Source organism: Oryx dammah, unplaced genomic scaffold, assembly GCF_014754425.2.
Source record: "Oryx dammah isolate SB20612 unplaced genomic scaffold, SCBI_Odam_1.1 HiC_scaffold_13, whole genome shotgun sequence".
NCBI classification, from domain to species: Eukaryota; Metazoa; Chordata; class Mammalia; order Artiodactyla; family Bovidae; genus Oryx; species Oryx dammah.
In genome coordinates this window covers 9358572-9376868 of record NW_024070197.1, presented here as the reverse complement: position 1 = coordinate 9376868, position 18297 = coordinate 9358572, and the positions used below count along the sequence as shown (strand labels likewise).

The following is an 18297-nucleotide window of genomic DNA, read 5'->3' as shown; positions in this document are numbered from 1 at the left end:
GCGGTCCCCAGCGTTTTTGGCAGCTTTCATAGAAGACAATTTTTCCATGGACCAGTGCGGGGGTGGGGGGATGGTTTCGGGATGATTCAAGGGCACTACATTTGTTGTACACTTTATTTCTACTAGTATTGCGACAGCTCCACTTCAGATCATCATGTATTAGATCCCAGAGGTTGCAGATCCCAGTCTATAAAACCCTTCCAAAGAAAACATAGGCTCAAGGCTTCATGACATTGGATTCGGCAATGACTTCTCAGCTTGGATGTGATAGCCAAAGCACTGACAACATAAGGCAAAAAAAAAAAAAAAAAGGCATTACAACCAGATTAAAAAATTCTGTGCATCCAAGGACACGATCAATAGAGTGAAAAGAGCTGGCATGATGGGAGACTATAATTTGCATGTTGTGTATCTGATAAGGAGTTAATATCAGATATATGACATGACTCCTACAATCCAACAACAGAAGCCAAGCAACCCCATTCAAAAAATAGGCCAAGGACTTGAATAGACATTTCTGCACTGAAGATTCTCAAACAAGCCCATGAAAAGATGTTCCTGGCAGTTGCCAGGAGCTGGGAGGAGGGAGGAATGGGGAATGAGGAGGTTTTGTTTAATGGCTACAGTGTTTCTGTTTGGGAGGATGAAAAGCTCTGAACATAGACAGTGGTGATGGTTACACAACCTTGTGAGTGTAATTCATGCCACTGAATTAGACACTTAAATATGATTAAAATGGTAAACTGTATATGATGCATATTTTGCCAAAATTTTGAAAGCCAGTCATTCAACGTGCCAGTCATACAATCTGGGTTGAGTTGGACTCACTGGCCTTGTTGTGGTCACTAGTCATTGGTCATTGCATCAAGCTGAAGGGTCACCTGGGAAATGGGTGGCCAGAGCTCTCTGTCTCTGTGGGGTATCTTCAATAAGTGTTCCCAAAAGAGCAACCTGATTTATTCTTTTTTAAACTTTTTATTTATTTATTTTGTTCTTTTTAAATATGATTTTTAAAAGATACTTAGCTGTGCTGGATCTTTGCAGCATGCAAATTCTTAGTTGTGGCATGTGGCATCTAGTTCCCTGACCAGGGCCCCCTGCATTGAGAGCTCAAAACAGTGTCTTAGGCACTGGACCACCAGGGAATTCCCAGTGTAACTTTATATTTTAACATACTGGCTGTAGACCCATGTTATTACTTTACTGTAGAAACAAAAAATCTTTGCTTCTCTCATCTATTTGTTTCTTCAGGAGACCTTTAGAATAATTGGGTCAATTCCTTTAAAAAATAATCTCACTGGGATTTTGATTGAATTTGCATTAAAAAAAAAGAATTTGCATTAAAACCACAATAGAATTTGGATAGAATTAACATCAGCACAACATTCAGACTAGTTATCCAGGAAAATAATTAGTCTCTCAAGTATTCAAGGACTCCTTAAAAGATGCATTTGGGCCTTAGGGGTATGGAATTGGATTACTCATAATCGCTGATCATTGGTACACACTACTGTTACGTGTGCCGATTATTATGCTATTATCTCTTGGATTCAAATTCCCTCCCTTGTGTATCTGGGACTCTGGGACACCGAAAGCCACACTTTTTCTTTGTCAACAGGCTGTGTTCGACTCTGCCAGTAGGGGGCACCAAAGGGACTGAAGGAAGCCAAGAGACTGGGCTCTTCCGGTTTGCTCTCTGCTTATTTCCTGTCAGTTTTTCCTACTCATCGGTTATCACCCAGCATAGCTTCTTCATCCCAGCTGAGGCATTTCCTTCCTGCAGCAGCTGCTAAGTCTAGTTTGCAGTTTTTCCAAATCTTGCGCACCCTGAGAAATGCCAGTACCATTTTAGCATGCTTTCAGAGAAGGCCCCAGTCCCTGGTGGTCCTCTAACCTCAGATAACATCTGCACCAGTTGAGCACTCTCCCCTCCTCATATCCTCAGATTTCATCTTTGGTGAGCCTCTCACCCAAGTGTTTACTTTTCATAATTCTAACCCATATTCTTTGTTTTTCCTTCACCAGTGTTATTAGCTGCTTCCACTGTCACGAGTTATTACCACTATGATACCACAGGGCTCTCTTCTTGCCTTTTCAGTTTCCTAGTTACCAACTCTTTATACCTAAGTAATATTTCCTTATATGAAATCATCTCTTGTGAAAATAACCAGTGTGATTTCTGTCTCCTGAATATACCTTGGCTGACATCAATATTTGAAATAGGAAGTGAATTCTCAAATTTGGTTTGGGAAATGGTTTAGTTGGTTCTTAGGATTTGAACATAGTGATGAGCTCCTTGTCAAGAAATGGAATGCTAATATTCCACAGTCTGCAGTGGCATCATGGTAAATCATATATTAGCATCCATCTTGACTGTTAGGAGGTTCCAATTGAAGTCTGTGACTTGAGGGATGAGTGGCTGGTGCAATGAACCATCAGGGTACTAACAATGGCCACAAGGAGTGGCATTCAGTGGCTTCTTCTCAGTGCCCTGACAGGCTTAATGAAAGAACATTATGAGCTCAGATCTTTGAAATATTGCTTCTGTGTTTTGTTTTTTGGCTGCAAAGCATGTGGGATCTTAGTTCCCCAAACAGGGATGGAATTTGTACCCCCTGAGCTGAGATCTTTAAACTCTCAGCTCCAATCACATTCAGAGAACTAATGAGTTTCCATGGAAACCCTAAAAGAATTTCACATTTCTTGTAAACACAGAGTCAACATGGCTGAAAATCCAACACAAGCTGTAGCTGTATGGGTTCCAGAATTACATACCAAGTTGAATTAAAAACCTTGCTAAGTCTCCGATAGGAAGGTTGGGGCATTGATTGGGAAGGAGTGGAAGCCTGAGACTTACAATGGGAACATCTGGTTGAACACAGACAAATTTGAGACTTCTGAACTTTCTTTGTTCCCACTTCTCTACACTGGCTATTAGTTCATTCTTGACTCCCCTTTCAAGCAGAACTCATCAGAAGAGTGTACCATCATTGACATCCCATCGGCTGAGGATCAAGTCAGAGTGAGCACAGATGCTGGTGCGTGGCGTGTGCAATTTTACTAACTCTCTTTTGGTGTCAAACAGGAGACTGAATTCATGCCAGCATGAGGGGCCATTTATTGCTCAGGGGTTGGGCCCCCACGTTTGGGGGGAGTTCCCCCACCACTTCCTCCCCCCATTGTCCCTGTGGACCCCTCAAGTGGCAGGTTGCTGAGCTGATCATGAAGGGAGCACATTTTCAAGTGTAGATAATCCAGGGCGGCCACCTTCTCCCTGTAATGAGACAGTGGGCAGTTAGTGCTGGTGAGGCCAGAGGCCTTGGGGCTGAAGTGGAAGGTGGGGGTGACTCAGGCCCTCTCCCCAAGACCTCACCCTCCTCCCATGCCCTCAGCCTCCTTCCTCACTCCGGCTTCATCTTGTCCGTCAGCAGCAGGTTCTTGGCCCGCGAGGCTTCGTCTTGGGCCAGCCGAAGGGTGGAGCTCAGGGCCTCTGCCCTGACGTGTTTGGCCAAGGCCTGGCGCTCCAGCTCCTGGGGAGAGGAGCGTAGGCGCCGCTGGGCTTGCTGGACTGGGCTGGGGGTGGAGGGGGGATCTGGATCGCGAAGCGCAAGGGGTAGGGTCCCCTGGGGCCCACATCCCCCCCCCCCCCGGGAGTATCCCATCATGCCTTGAGCCTGAGGCTGACCCCAGCATCCCACAATGCACTGGGCCTTCCTGATTCCCTTGTGCACTAGACTTATATCTGTCCCACCATCTGTCCTTTATTGGTTGCACTGGCCTTCTTTGTCCCTATAAGCACTAAATCATCATCTGTCACATTGTTCCTTACTGCCCATGAGCCACCATGTGCTTGACGTCTGGGCCCCCATCTCTCATCACGTGGTGACCGTCTACATCCCATAATTCACAAGACCCCACATCTCTTGTCTATCAGGACTCTCTGTCCCAATAATAGGCCTCAGTGCTCTGGTGCCCTGTGTCCCACAATGCACCAGGCCCCAGGTTCTTTACTGCCTCATTTGTCCGTCTCACCCACTACAACTCTTATGTCATCACACATTAGGCCAATATCCCATAATATACTAGATCACTATGTTTCAGAATGTACACCAGCCTCAGATTCCACCTGCTGTCGCACCCGTGTCTGTGTGCAATGCCTCAGGAAGGGCTGTGGTTCCATTTCCCATAATGCGTTAGCTTACTGTGAGCTGTACTCACTGGTCCCTCGTCTGACCGCAATGATCCCATATAATGCATTGCCTCTCAATGTTCATAGAAAATCAGGCTTACATTCCACGAAGCTATAGACTGGTGTCTGTCTTCTCTGTCCCACAAAGCACCAGATCCAGGTTCCATGATGCTTTGGGCCCAAGTCCATCACCCAAGCTTCCATAATGACTGACCTATGACTCACTAACAACCAAACTGCTCTCCCCGCCCCCCAGCATTCTGACATATTAGAGCCAAGCGTACCCCCAACACCTGCTGCCCCCAGCTCCTGTCTTCCCATCCTGCCACACACCAGCAGTATCCTTGTGCCTGGGGCTCCCCTCCCCCTGCCCTGATCACAAACTGGACCATGGTGGCCCATGGTCCTTGGTACCAGAATCTTCTTGTGTAGCCTCTGGCAGCTGGGGCAGGCAGGAGCCAGGCCTCTCTGCTTCACCTCGTCCACTAGCGGGGTCAGCGCTCGTTCCAGCAGCTGCTGCAAGGACTCCGTGGACAACTGCTGCCCCTGGCTGGGGGAGGGGTAGTCACCAGATGAAAGAGGCCTCAGAGCAGGATGGCCCAGGCCTACCTGCTTTCACCCAGGCCACCTTCCCACCATGCACGGGGGCCAGACTACAGTGCATCAGGTGCACTTTGGATTCCACAGCATGTGGAACTCCCACAGTGCCTGGGAGTTTCCACTCCTGACAGCAGATGGCCCTCAGCACATCAAAAACTCACATTTCTCACAATGCGCTAGTTAAAATTGATCCCACATTGTATTGGAAGTGCCCCCACCATTCCTAATACAGGTTAAACATGGTATCCGGTGCCTCTCCAATACCCCAAGCTCTCACACTTCCCTACAGTGCACTGGAGAACTCTGCCTCCCACCAGTACCACTGCCCAACCTTCCCATGATGCACTTGGAAATCCAGGATGCTCGAAACAAAGCAAGACTTTCTTGTGTTCCACAAAACACTGACTTCACCGTGTGGGGAAGGGAAGAAATATGATTCCCCAAATGCAGGAAGACTGGCCCATCCTAAAATACATGGGGCTGCCCTGTCTCCCACAGTGCATCTCCCTCTCCGTTCATGCTAAAGTCTCATCTCCTTTGATGCTGTGTCCTCAATATGATACAGAATGCACCTGGAGCCAGGTGCTGCCCCCTTACCTGGCACAGCGGGTACAGGAGCCTTGGGCTCCCCGATCCAGGTTCATAGAGAGGTCAGACACTCTCCGAGAGCTCTGAAATTGCCGTCCAAGCTCCTCCAGAATTGGTTTCACTGGGCCCAGCCCCTCCAGTTCGCTCCTCAGGGAAGCCACAGACACTGCGGACCGCTCCACCCTGAGATGTGAGAATAAGCAGTGCAGTGAGGTTGCCTCTCAAAGAGAATACAGGCGTCCTCTGATTTCTGAAAGGTCACTTTATTCCAGTCCATTTTTAGGAAATACCTACATTAGTACCTGTTTTCACTAACCAAAAGAAATCAGAAAAGGATTTTTGCTTTTATGAAAAAAGCACAAAGCATTCGTTTTGTAGCAAGCTCTTGTTGTTGTTCATTTGCTATGTCGCGTCCGACTCTTTGCAACCCATTGATTGCAGCAAGCCAGGTTTCCCTGTCTTTCACTATCTCCTGGAGTTTGCTCAAACTCAAACTCATGTCCATTGATTCGGTGATGCCATCCAACCAACCATCTCATCCTCTGTCGTTCCCTTCTCCTCCTGCCCTCAGTCCTTCCCAGCATCAGGGTCATTTTCAGTGTGTGGGCTCTTCGCACCAGGTAGCCAAAGTACTGGAGCTTCAGCTTCAGCATCAGTTTCCTTCCAATGAATATTCCGGGTTGATTTCCTTTAGGATTGATTGGTTTGATCTCCTTGCTGTCCAAGGGACTCGGAAGAGTCTTTTCTAGCACCACAGTTGGAAAGTATCAATTCTTCCCGGCTCAGCCTGCTTTTACAGAAGCAGGACACACTACAAGCAGAGTGGAGCCACCAAGCTCCTCCTCTGAGAACTACACTCAGTATCTAGGCATCAAGCACCATATCTTTGAACTGTGTTTTGTGGGCATCTGTGCTTTACCTCAATTTATTTTGTGCATCTGTTGGCAAGATGTATTCTAAGGTAGTTGCTTCTTTGCTTTATGCTATTTTGGCTTACCAAAGGTTTCACAGGAACCGCTCTACTTTTGTATAGCAGAGTGAAGGCCCAGCAAGGCTTCACCCAAGATTAGCCCAGTACCTCTGCCTCTGTACAGTTTGCAATACCTCGCCACACGTGCAGCCTCTGCTCTGACTGGTCCATCTTTTTTTTTTTTTTCCTTTTATTTCGGGAATGCCCCTTCTTGTTCTCTAACTGGTTTGTCCTGTTCCCATTTGCCTCCCCTTGCCCTTTTACGGTGCAGTGAAAGTGAAAGTTGCTCAGTTGTGTCTGACTCTTTGCGACCCCAGGGGCTACACAGTACATGGAATTCTCCAGGCCAGAATACTGGAGGGGGTTGCCAGTTCCTTCTCCAGGGGATCTTCCCAACCCAGGGATCGAACCCAGGTCTCCCACATTGCAGGCGGATTCTGTCCCAGCTGAGCTACCAGGGAAACTCTTTTGTAGGGCTCCGCCCCTCAGTCCTTAGATAGAAAGCACCCCTCCCTCCTCTCTAATTGGGGCCCCCACCTGTCAGTACTACAGTCTCCGCCCGATTGACTCCAGCTGATTGGCCCACCCCTTCACTCAAGGCTCCGCCCTCCCAGGTTCCCATAGTGCTCTCGGGTGGGCCCTTACATGGTGCACAGCTCGTCCGCCCGGCCCCGCAGCTCCTGCAGGCCCCGCGCGGTCTGCGCCTGCTCGCGCTGCGCCCGCTCCCACTGGCCCAGAAAGCCGTCGAGCCTGCCACCCAGACCCCCGAGCAGCCGTAGGGCCTCCTGCACGGCTCCCTCCTCCTGATGCCACCGGGCGGTCAGCGAAGACACCTCCCTCCTGTGGGGCAGAGGTAAGGAACCCAGCAACGCTGTTTGGACACACCCTGTCCGCCTGGCCAGGGGCTCCGGACCCACCCATTCCCGAATTCTCCCGTCCTGTCCATGTCTTGGAATCCTCTCACCTCCCCTAGAACCCGGCCCAGAAAGAATCCCCTTGTCAGATATCCTGGCCTTCTCTCGGCCTTCCTCCCAGCCCTGCATCAACTGCTCCAGACACTGCCTCCTCAAGATACCACTCGCCCCAACCCTGTCCCCCTGAGTTTGGAGCCACCTGCCACCTTCCCAAACTTCGCCCACCTCATTTTCACTGGCCTCCCCGACACCAGTCCTATACTCTACTCACTTCTTCGAAGTCCTGCCCTTTCGGGTCATGGCCCCAGAATACTCCTTCCTAGGCTCTTCGAGGCTCCACCCCCCGGGCCCATCTCGAGATCCCACTCACCTCAGCTCCTCCAGGCCGGCAGAGACCTTCTGCAACTCCTGGTCGCTCACGACGGGGCCCTCCCCTGCTCGGGGCCCCATTCCCCAGCCGCCTGAGGCCAGGCCTCGCGGTCGCGGGGGTTCATCGGGGCTCCCGGGCGGACCGGAGCAGCCTAGGGGCTGGGTGGCGGGGCCCAGGCCGTGCCTGGAGAGGCCAGCCTCCAGCTTCTGCTCCAGCTCCTGCAGCTCGGCCTCCTGCCTCCTTGGAGTCTCATCCTGCAGTTGCTGCTGGAGGTAGCGCAGCTTCTCCTGGGCAGGGAAAGCAGGCAGGGTTAGCTTGAGCATCCGGCCCCTTGCTTCCCACCACCGCTACCTCCACCTCCACCCCCAGATCCACCCAATGAATTCCTGACACTAGAAAGTAAATGGATGTGGAGACGCGATTAGGGAGGGAGGTTCCATTTGACGCCCAGCTGGAGTCCCAACTCACCTTAACCTCTAAATGCCTGCCTCTCTGTCTCCATCTAGCCCTCCACCCCAACTCTAGTCCTCGATAGGCCTCAAACTCCAGTCCCTCCTATTTAGGAAGAACAACTGAAGCTTTCCCAACATTCTGTTGGGAAATCAGTGGGCGTGTGGGCAGGACAGGCATTCCCACCCACTCCAAGGCTGACATGAATTCCTCTCCCTGGGACCTGAATATGACTGTGCGTGGAGAAGTATGACCATGAACACGAAGGAGCAGGAAGTGCGGGAAGTCCTACCCGAAGTCCACCTCGAGTACCTCACATACTTGAGTAACTTCCCCAAACCCTTAGACCCCCTCCTCCTTACCTCCAGCAGAGCAGAATTCTGCTTCAGGACGTTGGTTTTTATTTCAGCGTCTTCCACCGACCGGGTCACCTTCCGGCAGTTCTCCTGGGTCAGGACACCAGGGCAGGGGCCCTGCCTTCCCATTCCGGTTCCGTCTCCCAACCCTTATCCTCGTTATTTTCCATGCAGGCTCCACCCCCTTCAGCCGAGACATGCCCACTTCTTCTGCAAGGACTGCCTCCACCCTTGGTTCGCATGGCTAAAGGGCGGGTTCGTCCTCGGACCTCTCCCATACTCCCTGTCCGCTTGCCCCCATCTCTCTCCTGTCGACCACTCCACTCCTCCCCATTTCCTCTCATCCTCTTTCTACTTCTGCTCCCTTCTTTCTGCCCCGCTCCTGCCCCTCAGTAGCTCACCTTGAGTTGACTACAGTACCCTTCTAGTTCTTCCGCCTCTTGCCGCCTTCTCTCTAAATTCTCACTCAGCACAGAGCACTCACTCTGGAGCATGGAAGGGAGGAGGGGTTAGCCAGGGCCTCCAGGGGACACCCCGTGGGGAGGAGAGGTGGGAACATCCCTTTCCCTTCTGAGCCTCAGTCTCCCCCAACTGGGCTATGGGTGCATTGAGCTGGAGGATAGCTCAAAGAAAGGGAACGTGGCCCCGGAAGAAGAGGAGGTGTTGGCGGGGGACGGGGTGGCCCTCACACCTGCAACGTCTGCACGTGCTGGTTAACCCGGGTGGTCTTCTCCTTCAAACTGGTGATGGAATCTTTGGCACGCACCAATCCACTGTTGACCCCACTCTGGGGAAGAACCAGAGACAGCCAGGGGTCAGTGAGTGTAGGGGAGCAAACCTCAACCCCAAGATAAAGTCTTAAAACTGGCTTTACACCTGGATTCTGCCCTGGAATAGCTGGTGGAATTGGGGGCCAGGGCTGCGCCTCTTTTATTCTCGGTGTTCTTGCTCCATTAAGCCAGGGGGCAGACTCTTTTTCTGCTTAGTGGATGGGAAGAAAAATAAGTAGGATCCAGGAGGGAGTGGGGGGTTGGGGGTTGCTCAGACATGTGGGAGAAGGGGGATGTTCTTAACCTGAGATAAATGCCTTTGGGTCCAGAGACATAAATAAGATAAACTGTTAAAACACATGCCCTGTCTTTCTCTCCAGGCAGTGGAGAATTCTAAAGATAACCCACATTCCAAATATAAGCACTCACTATGCACCAAGTCACGCACTTACCCACGTTTTCCCATTTATTCCCCACAACCACACCTCTTGAGGTTATTTTGGCGCATTTTGCAAGGGAGGCAAATGAGGCCCAGAGAGGGGATGTCCTTTGTATTCCCAGGTACATGGTATGTGAGGTGCCCTTGTCAGAATTTATACTCAGAACCATTGTTTTAAACCATGATGCCGTGCAGCTGCTGATCATAGCTACCTTATATCATAAAATGCTTTGTGACCCCTGTCAAAAAAACTGGCTCAGGAAGGCTGCATGTGACAGGATCTCCACTTTCCTGTCTTCCACATTTATAGAAGAGTTAGCCTGGCACACGACTGCCCAGCCAAAGACTACATTTCCCAGGTGCTCTTAGAGCTGGGCAAGCCCATGTGACTAAGTTCTGGCCAATGGAATATGAGTGGGAATAATGTAGGCAATTTCCAATTCATGCCTTTAATAAAAGAAAGTAGGGAACATACTTCCCTTTCTCCCCATGATGTTGATGGCTAAAGCCAGGGCAGCCATCTTGAACTATGAGATGGAGGACACAAGATAAAAGAATATTGAATTCTTAACCCTGTGAAGCTGCCATACTCAATTCCAACCACTTTCAAATACTTTACATGTGAGAAGGAGAACGTTTTCCACCTTGTTTATGCTACTTTGGGGACTTCCCTGGTGCTCCAGTGGCTAAGACTCTGTGCTTGAGTTCGATCCCTGGTTAGGGAAGTAAGATCCTCCATGCTGCAACTAAGAGTTTGCATAAACATATGCCACAGCTAAAAATATCCTGAGTACAGTAACTAAAGACCCTACATGTCACAAGGAAGACCCAGTGCAGCCAAATAAATATTTAAAAAACCCAACACTGCTACTTTGTGTCTTTTTTGTTACAGCAGCCAAACTTGTGACTTAATAACTTGAGATGTTTATGTCAGCAATAAACTATCCTGCTTCAACCAGATATTTTGGTTTTCTTTCACAGCTGCTAAAGTAATACACAAAGAAAAGAGAACAAGCTTCCTCCATTGTAAAATGGGAACAACTTCACATTTCTTGCACAACTGCTCTGGATAAATACCATGATAAATACTGTATTAAGGTGATATCAGCAAAATGGAGGAGTTGGAAACCCCCAAATCCCACCCCTCAATGAAAACAATGAAAAAAAGTGACTAAAACTGACTCAAGTCATTGGGAAGATTACAACAATCATAAATATATATGCACCTAATAGAGCTTCAAAACATATGTATCAAAAACTAACAGAATTGGGAATTCCCTGGCAGTCCAGGAGCTAGGACTCTGTGCTTTTACTGCCTAGGGCCCAGATTCAGTTCCTGGGTCAGGGAACTAAGATCCCACATGCTGCATGGCACAGCGCCCTTCCCTCCCCACTCAAAAAGAAAGAATGAATTGAAAACTAGAAAGTAGATCAGCAAAGAGACAGAAGACTTGAACAACACTATAAACCAACCAAACCAAATGGACATCTATAGAACATAACACACAACAGCAGAACACACATTCTTCTCAAGTGGAATGAAACATTCTTCATATGGTCAAGGACAGACCCTAGAGGATATGAAAATGAAGTGTGCTTTCTGACCTCAAAGACCTCAGTAGAATGAAATTAGGAATCAAATGCAGAAAGAAATTTGAGGAACTCACAAGTATTGATAAATGGAAATTAAACAACACACACTCATAAATAATGGGTGGAAGAAGAATCACAAGAGAAATTATACTTTGGAATGAGAGGAAAATGAAAAAAGATTACAGTGGAGAAAATGAAATAGAACAGTAGAGAAAAATCAACAAGCTGGAAGTTGTTTTTTTTTTAAAGATCGACAAAATTGCCAAATTCTTGGCTAGATTGACTATGAAAAAGAGGAAGAATACTCAAATCACTAAAATCAGGAAGGAAAAAGGGGACATTACTACCAGTCTTAGGGAAAGAGAAAGGATTACAAGGGAACTCTATGAACAATTGGATGCTGTCAAATTTGATAACCTAGATGAAATGGAAAAATTCCTTGCAAAACACTAACTGGAGAAGAGATAGGACATCTGAATAGCCCTATAACAAGTAAAGGGTTTGAGTTAGTGATTTTAAAACTTCCGACAAAGAAAGCCCAGATGTCTTCACTGGTGAATTCTACCAATCTTTTTTTTTTTTTTTCAAAAGAGTTGCTGCCAAATCATCTCAAACTCTTCACCAAAAGACAGAAGAGGAGGGAACTATGAAGCCAGTGTTACCCTGATACCAAAACCAAAGATATCACAGGTAGTAAAACTACAGACCAGTATCCTTTCTGGAAATAGCCACAAACATTTCAACAAAACACTAGCAAACCAAGTCCAGCAGCGTATAAAAAGGATTGTGTGCATGTGTGCTCAGTCGAGTCTGACTCTCTGCGACCCCATGGGCTGTAGCCCACCATGCTCCTCTGTCCATTAGATTCTTCAGGTAGGAATACTGGAGTGGGCTGCCATGCCCTCCTCTAGGGGATCTTCCCAACCCAGGGACTGAATCCGAGTTTCCTGCATTGCAGGCAGATTTTTTACCCACTGAGTCACCTAGGAAGCCCTTAAAAAAAAAAAAAAAAGGATTATATACTACACCATATATGATTTACTCCAGGAATGCAAAATTGGTTCAACATGAAGATTAATCCATGTGACATACCATATTAGTAAAATACAAGGGGAGTGTGGAATTCAGTCATGTCAGTGAATACAGAAATAGCTTTGGACAAAATCCAATACCCACCCTTTCATGATAAAAACACTCAACAAACTAAAAGTACAAGGGAACTTCCTCATCCTGGAAAAAAGCACCTACAAAAAATATAATTAAAAACAATAAAACCCACAACAAAGCCATGGTGGTTTTAAATACACCCATAAATTTTTTGAGGCTGTTTCCAAATGTAGTGCTTTATTCCCTCACTTGAGTGTTGGCTGGACCTAGTGACTCATACCCAGTAAATAGCATAAGTCAGAGTGATGGTATGTGACTTAAAAAAACTAGTTCACGAAAAGAACTGTGGCTTCCTTCTTACTCTTGTCTGGCTCTGGAGGATGATAACTGCCAGGCCATAAGCAGCTCCTTCTGGAGAGGCCCATGTGGCAAGAAACTGAGGCCACCAACCAAGAGCTATATGAGTGCACCGTCTTGAAAGCACCCCCTCCATCCCCAGTCAAACCTTCAGATGACTGTGTGTGCCTAGTTGCTCAGATGGGTCCGACGCTTTGTGGCCCCAAGGAATGTAGCCCGCCAGGCTCCTCTGTCCATGGGATTTTCTCCAGGCAAGAACACTGGAGTGGGGTGCCATTTCCTCCTCCCGGGGATCTTCCCAACCCAGGGACAACCCAAGGATCATGTCTCTTGTATCCCCTGCGTTGGCAAGTGGATTCTTTACCACTAGTGCCACCTGGGGAATCATCAGATGACTCGTGTTAGTCACTCAGTTGTGTCTGACTCTGTGACCCCATGGACTGTAGCCCACCAGGCTTCTCTGTCCATGGGATCCTTCAGGCAAGAATACTGGAGTGGGCTGTCATTTCCTTCTCATCAGATGACTATGGCCCCTGCCAAAATCTTTTTTTCTTTTTTTAGTATTTTTTGGTCAAGCAGCATGTAGGATCTTAGTTCCCTGATTAGGGATGAAATCTGCCTCCCCTGCAGTGAAAGCATGAGGTCTTAAACGCTGACACGCCAAGGAAGTCCCACCAGGCCAAAATCTTGACTGCAACCCTAAGCCAGGAGCACCCAACTAAACCACTCCAGATTTGTTGTTTTAAGGTCATGAATCATTTGTTTCACTGCAATCACTAACAGATGCACAGAATGATATTTTAAAACTGAAGACCCCAAAAGTCTTGGACTTCTTGTAGGTAGAGGTTTTGGAAAACTAGGGGAGCAGGTCCTGGGGTCAACTCAGTTCTCCCACTTATTACTTGTAAGTCCTCAGAGATGGGACTTCACCTCTCTAAGCCTCTGTTTCTCTTCTTGTAAAACAGGGAAGGACTAATTGCTACCTTCACGGGGCTGCTGTTGGGAAGAGTACAGGCTGACCCAGAAAGGCAGCTGGTCAACACTTGGGGAAAGAGAAAGGGCACTGGAGAAAAGCTGGGTTCACTGGAGGTGAGTTTTAGCTTCTCTGGGAGCAGATTTGGGAAATAGTGAAGGCTGAGCCTGTTAGCCTTGGCTGAAAAGTGAACGGCATGGAGGAGGTGCATCTGTGCTACCTGTTCAGTCCCTGCCATGGCGTCTAACTCTTGGCCACCCCATGGACTCTAGCCCGTCAGGCTCCTCTGTCCATGGGATTCTCCAGGCAAGAATACTGGAGTGGGTTGCCGTGCCCTCCTCCAGGGGATCTTCCCAACCCAGGGATTGAACCCGCGGCTCCCGCATTGTAGGCGGCTTCTTTACTACTGGGCCACTGGGGAAGCCCCATGGTGGAGGTGGGCGGCAGCCAGATCAGGAGATAAACCTCTCCTCCTTGGCCACCCACACGCCATGCAGCTGGGCAGTCCAATTCCCCATTCCAAGCCTGCCTCAGTTTCCTTTCCTCTCCAATGGGAATGACTATACCTTGGCAGATGGTGGTGAGGAGGGGTCAACAAGATGTTAGGATCCATAAGGCAAGCGCCGTGCTTAGTGTCAGCATCATTAAAGGTAACGAGAATACGACAGGACATACCAGGAAGGGTGGTTAGCACAGCCACCTTAGGGAAGGCTGCAGGCAGCAGGACAAGTGGGAAGCAAGGCTGCAAAGATCTAATCTGGCCATTTCTGCACGTAGGCACTGACATTTCCTAAAAGGAATACCACCTCCTCAATTGCATCCTCTGGCCTCATAAAGATCTCAGAGCTTAAGCCATGAACCAGGAACTTCCCTGGCAGTCCAGCGGTGAGGACTCTGTCTCTCACTGCTGTTGGCTCAAGTTCGATCCCTGGCTGGGGAACCAAAAACCCACAAGCTGCACCGGCATGGCCGAAGAAACAACAAAAAGGAAAACACGAACCAAAGCGTCTGCTTCACCATCTTCTTCCAACCCTCCATCCAGTCTGGGGATCGTCGTTCTCTCCAGGGCCTCCGTCACTCAGGGGTGTCTTCCTCTTCTGTCCAGTTCTCTGTCCCACTTCTCTCTATGGTGTCCATTCCTTCCTTCTCCAGGTCTCTGGCCCCCTCCTCTGTCTCTGGTTTCTGTGTCCCCCTCAGTTGGTCCCCCTCCCTAGGTCCAAGTCCTCCTCTCTCTGGGGTCCCTGTGCCCCGTCCCCGGATCTTGGTCCTGCTTGATCTCTGGGTTTCTGCCCCCTCCTCTTGGTCCATCTCCAGCTCTCTGTCCTGATGTAGCTCTGACGCTGTGTTCCAGTCCCTGTTACTGCCCGCCTCTTCGCTCTTCTTGCCCCTGGCCCAGGATGCTGCCTGTCAGTAGTTTTTTCCATATTACAGAGAAGCCTCATAGCGGCTGGGGCTCCCCCGCAGCCCCACAGTCAGCTCGCAGCTGCAGCAGACCTTGATCTTGGCCGCCCAGGGCTCTTTCTCAGGCATCACAGTCCTCTGGGGGATGTGACTCAGAAATAGCTCCAGTGGGAGGTGGACCTCTGCAAGAGCTGCCTGAGCGATGCTGGCAGCGAGGAGGAGGAGATGCCTCCAGGCCATCCATCCCAGCTGGACTCTCTCTGCCCGCTCCCTTCTCTCCACCTGGTCCTCTTACCCGGGACCTTCGCCTGGCCTCCTCTCCGGCCCGCCTGCCTCCAGTCTTTCCCCTCCAAACATCTCCTGCCTGGGCCCAGAGGCATCTCCTAAGGAAAGAAAGCATCACAGCCACTAAACCTCTGGTCCTGGCCCTGCTTCTTACAAGCTCTCTAACCATGCAGAGGGTCACACTACTTCTCTCTGCCTCAGTTATTTTTTTTCTTCTTCAAATGGGTCATTATTCCATTTCCTTTGCAGAACTCAGAGAGGAAAATGAAACCTCCTTCCCACCACAGGGATGTGGCACAGTGCCTGGCACATAGTAGGTGCTCAGTAAATGGGTACAGAGCCCAAACTCCAGCGTGGCTCCTCTCCCCTCGCCCAGGAACACTCAATGGCTCCCTGTTGCTTTCAGGAGAGTGTCCACACTTCTCAGCCTCTGTGTCCTCTGTTCCATCCCTTGCCAGCCTCACCTCTCCCATGCACCACAATTGAGCCACAAGGACCTGTTCCCCCCGGGGCTCTTTTCAACCCCTGTCCTTTTGTTTATGCTGTTCCAGCTAGGTGGAACACCCTTCCCTGTATTCCACCTTCCTTTTCTTCAAGATCCAACCTGGGAGTTGCCTCTTCCAGTGAGAAAGCCTTTCTTGACCACGTCCAGCTGGGCCAAGGCCTTGCTCTTCAGGGCTCCCACGGTGACCTGTACTGCCCCCGTCAATGCATGGCGCCTCCTCCAACCCCTGACTCCTAAACCTGGCCCCACTACTTAGAAGCTGTGTGAATTTGAGGGTGCTGTTTAACCTTCTAGAGCCTCAGTATCTTTGCCTGTGAAATGGGGATAACAACAACTAACCCGTATTCTGAGCATGCGGCTGACTCGAGCTAAATATTTTGCATGAATGAATTGCATTTCATTGTCATGACAATCTCATGAGGAGGGTGACGTTCTCTACAGAACTCTATCTTAGGTGCTACTGTATTTCCCGCTCCTAGACCAGTGCCTGACACATTTGTAGGTGTTTAAGAAATATTTCTTGAAAGAACATACACATGCATCTCCATTTTACAGATGAAGAAACTGAGGCTCTGGAACATAGAAAGGGTTCAGTATCTGCTAATGAATCTTACTATCATTATAACCAGGGTTATTGTTAGTGTGATTCTCAGTGTCTGTGTCAAGCCTAGTTCAGAGCCTGGCCCAGGAGAAACCTGGGTGATAGGGGAGTTAAAGGACCAAGGTATTGCATTGGTTAAAGAATCTGCCTGCAATGCAGAAGACACAGGAGACTTTGGTTTGATTCTTGGATCAGGAAGACCCCCTTGAGTTGGGCAGGCAACCCAGTGCAGTATTCTTGCTTGGAGAATCCCGTCGACTGAGGAGCCTGGGGGGCTCTCGTCCATAGGGTTGCAAAGAGTTGGACACAACTAAGCACGCACACACGTAGCATTCTATGCTCTAGCCAGAATTCTCTAAATTTTCCTGGATTTTGCTCACCTTGCAGTTTTGTCACACCTTCTGAAGTGGCCCCCTCTGAGATCTCTTACTCATCCTTCAAAGCCCAGTGCCAACGCCGCCTCCTCCAGGAAGCTTTCCCTGATATACCCGGTCTGGTTTGAGGGGCCCTTTTCTGGGATCTCTGGTGTGAACTGCCATCATGGAATTTATCATCCCATCTGTATTTGTCACTCCCACCAGACTGGGAGCTTCCCTGGAGCAGGGACCTGGCCTGATTCCCAGCTATGAACCCAGTCTCACTCAGGGCATTTGGAAGTGACTGAATGAATGGAAGACCAACCCCAGGCAACAGGCATCATTTACCCCCGATGGAGCAGATTCGTGGCTGCCTGTCAGGGCCCTGTAGGGTGACCAGAACCTTCTCATTTCCAATCATGAAGACTACCCCTCCAGCCATCCTCAGTTGTCTACCGCCAGGGTGAGGACCCTGGTCTTCCCCAGCCAGCCAGGGGCCCCTCACCAGTATTTCTGTGATGTCTGGGTCATCTGGTGCCCAGGGTTGCGTAGGGGAGGCAGGGGGCACAGGCAGTGCCAGTGAGCTGCTGTCTTCTGTGGTTGAGTCTGTGCCTGAGGAGTCGGTGGGCTCCACGGCCGCCAGGTTGAGCAGGGACACATTGGTGCAGGCCGAGGACCGTTTGAGGTTCAGGCACCAGTGCATCGGCTCATGGGACATCCGAGGCTCAACCCTGGGGCGGAGAAACGGGCAGGAGGGTCAGGGTGCGGCCCCAGTAGGGCACGGCCCCTCCCTCCTCCTTGTCTGCACATCCCCTAGTCCCTCTGACTCCGTCCCCACTACCTTCTTCCTCCTACACTCTTGAGTCCCCCTTGGCCACTGGCCCCCTGCCTGCCTCTCCTCTGCCCTGTCCTCTCCTTCCCCACCCCTTCCTCCAGCACCCACGGTGGAACTCGTGCTCTGTCGGAGGCAGCGCTGGGCGCTGGGACCCCGACTGCTGCTTCTGCCACTGCTAAGTCGCTTCAGTCGTGTCCGACTCTGTGCGGCCCCATAGACGGCAGCCCACTAGGCTCCTCTGTCCCTGGATTCTCCAGGCAAGAACACTGGAGTGGGTTGCCATTTCCTTCTCCAATGCATGAAAGTGAAAAGTGAAAGTGAAGTGGCTCAGTCGTGTCCGACTCTTCGAGACTCCATGGACTGCAGCCCACCAGGCTCCTCCGTCCATGGGATTTTCCAGGCAAGAGTACTGGAGTGGGGTGCCATTGCCTTCTCCTAGGACCCCGACAGGGTGCGACAAACCCACCCGTGGAACGACACAGCCTTCTTTTTCTTCGCGATCCCCTTGACTGGGCTGGTCACCCCCCCAGGAGTCTCGGGGACCAGCTGGGAGCGGCTCTCGACTCCCGCAGGGGGGTCCCCAGCCTCATGGATCTCTTTGGACTGCCAGATTGTCTTCACCACCACGCTCGCCATGG

General features: G+C 49.9%; 1 protein-coding gene across 1 annotated transcript; it reads right to left on the bottom strand.

Moving 5' to 3' along the window:
* Positions 1-3094: 3094 nt before the first annotated feature.
* Positions 3095-18295, bottom strand: TSKS (testis specific serine kinase substrate). Its single transcript, XM_040253826.1, has 11 exons — positions 18126-18295; positions 17330-17555; positions 9129-9224; positions 8839-8922; positions 8444-8527; positions 7632-7918; positions 6993-7187; positions 5387-5560; positions 4604-4739; positions 3406-3530; positions 3095-3274 (listed from the first exon to the last, which is right to left on the bottom strand). Exons 1-11 carry the CDS (start codon positions 18293-18295, stop codon positions 3118-3120), a joined length of 1734 nt encoding a protein of 577 aa, XP_040109760.1. The 3' UTR covers positions 3095-3117.
* Between the last annotated feature and the right edge of the window lie 2 nt (positions 18296-18297).

Coding starts and splice junctions, on each gene's coding strand:
- TSKS (XM_040253826.1), bottom strand. CDS start 18,295: ATGGCGAGCGTGGTGGTGAAGACAATCTGGCAGTCCAAAGAGATCCAT. Junction 17,556..18,125: donor AAGGCTGTGTCGTTCCACGG/GTGGGTTTGTCG, acceptor TCTCCGCCCCAG/GGTTGAGCCTCGGATGTCCC. Junction 8,528..8,838: donor GGTACTGTAGTCAACTCAAG/GTGAGCTACTGA, acceptor GTCCTGACCCAG/GAGAACTGCCGGAAGGTGAC.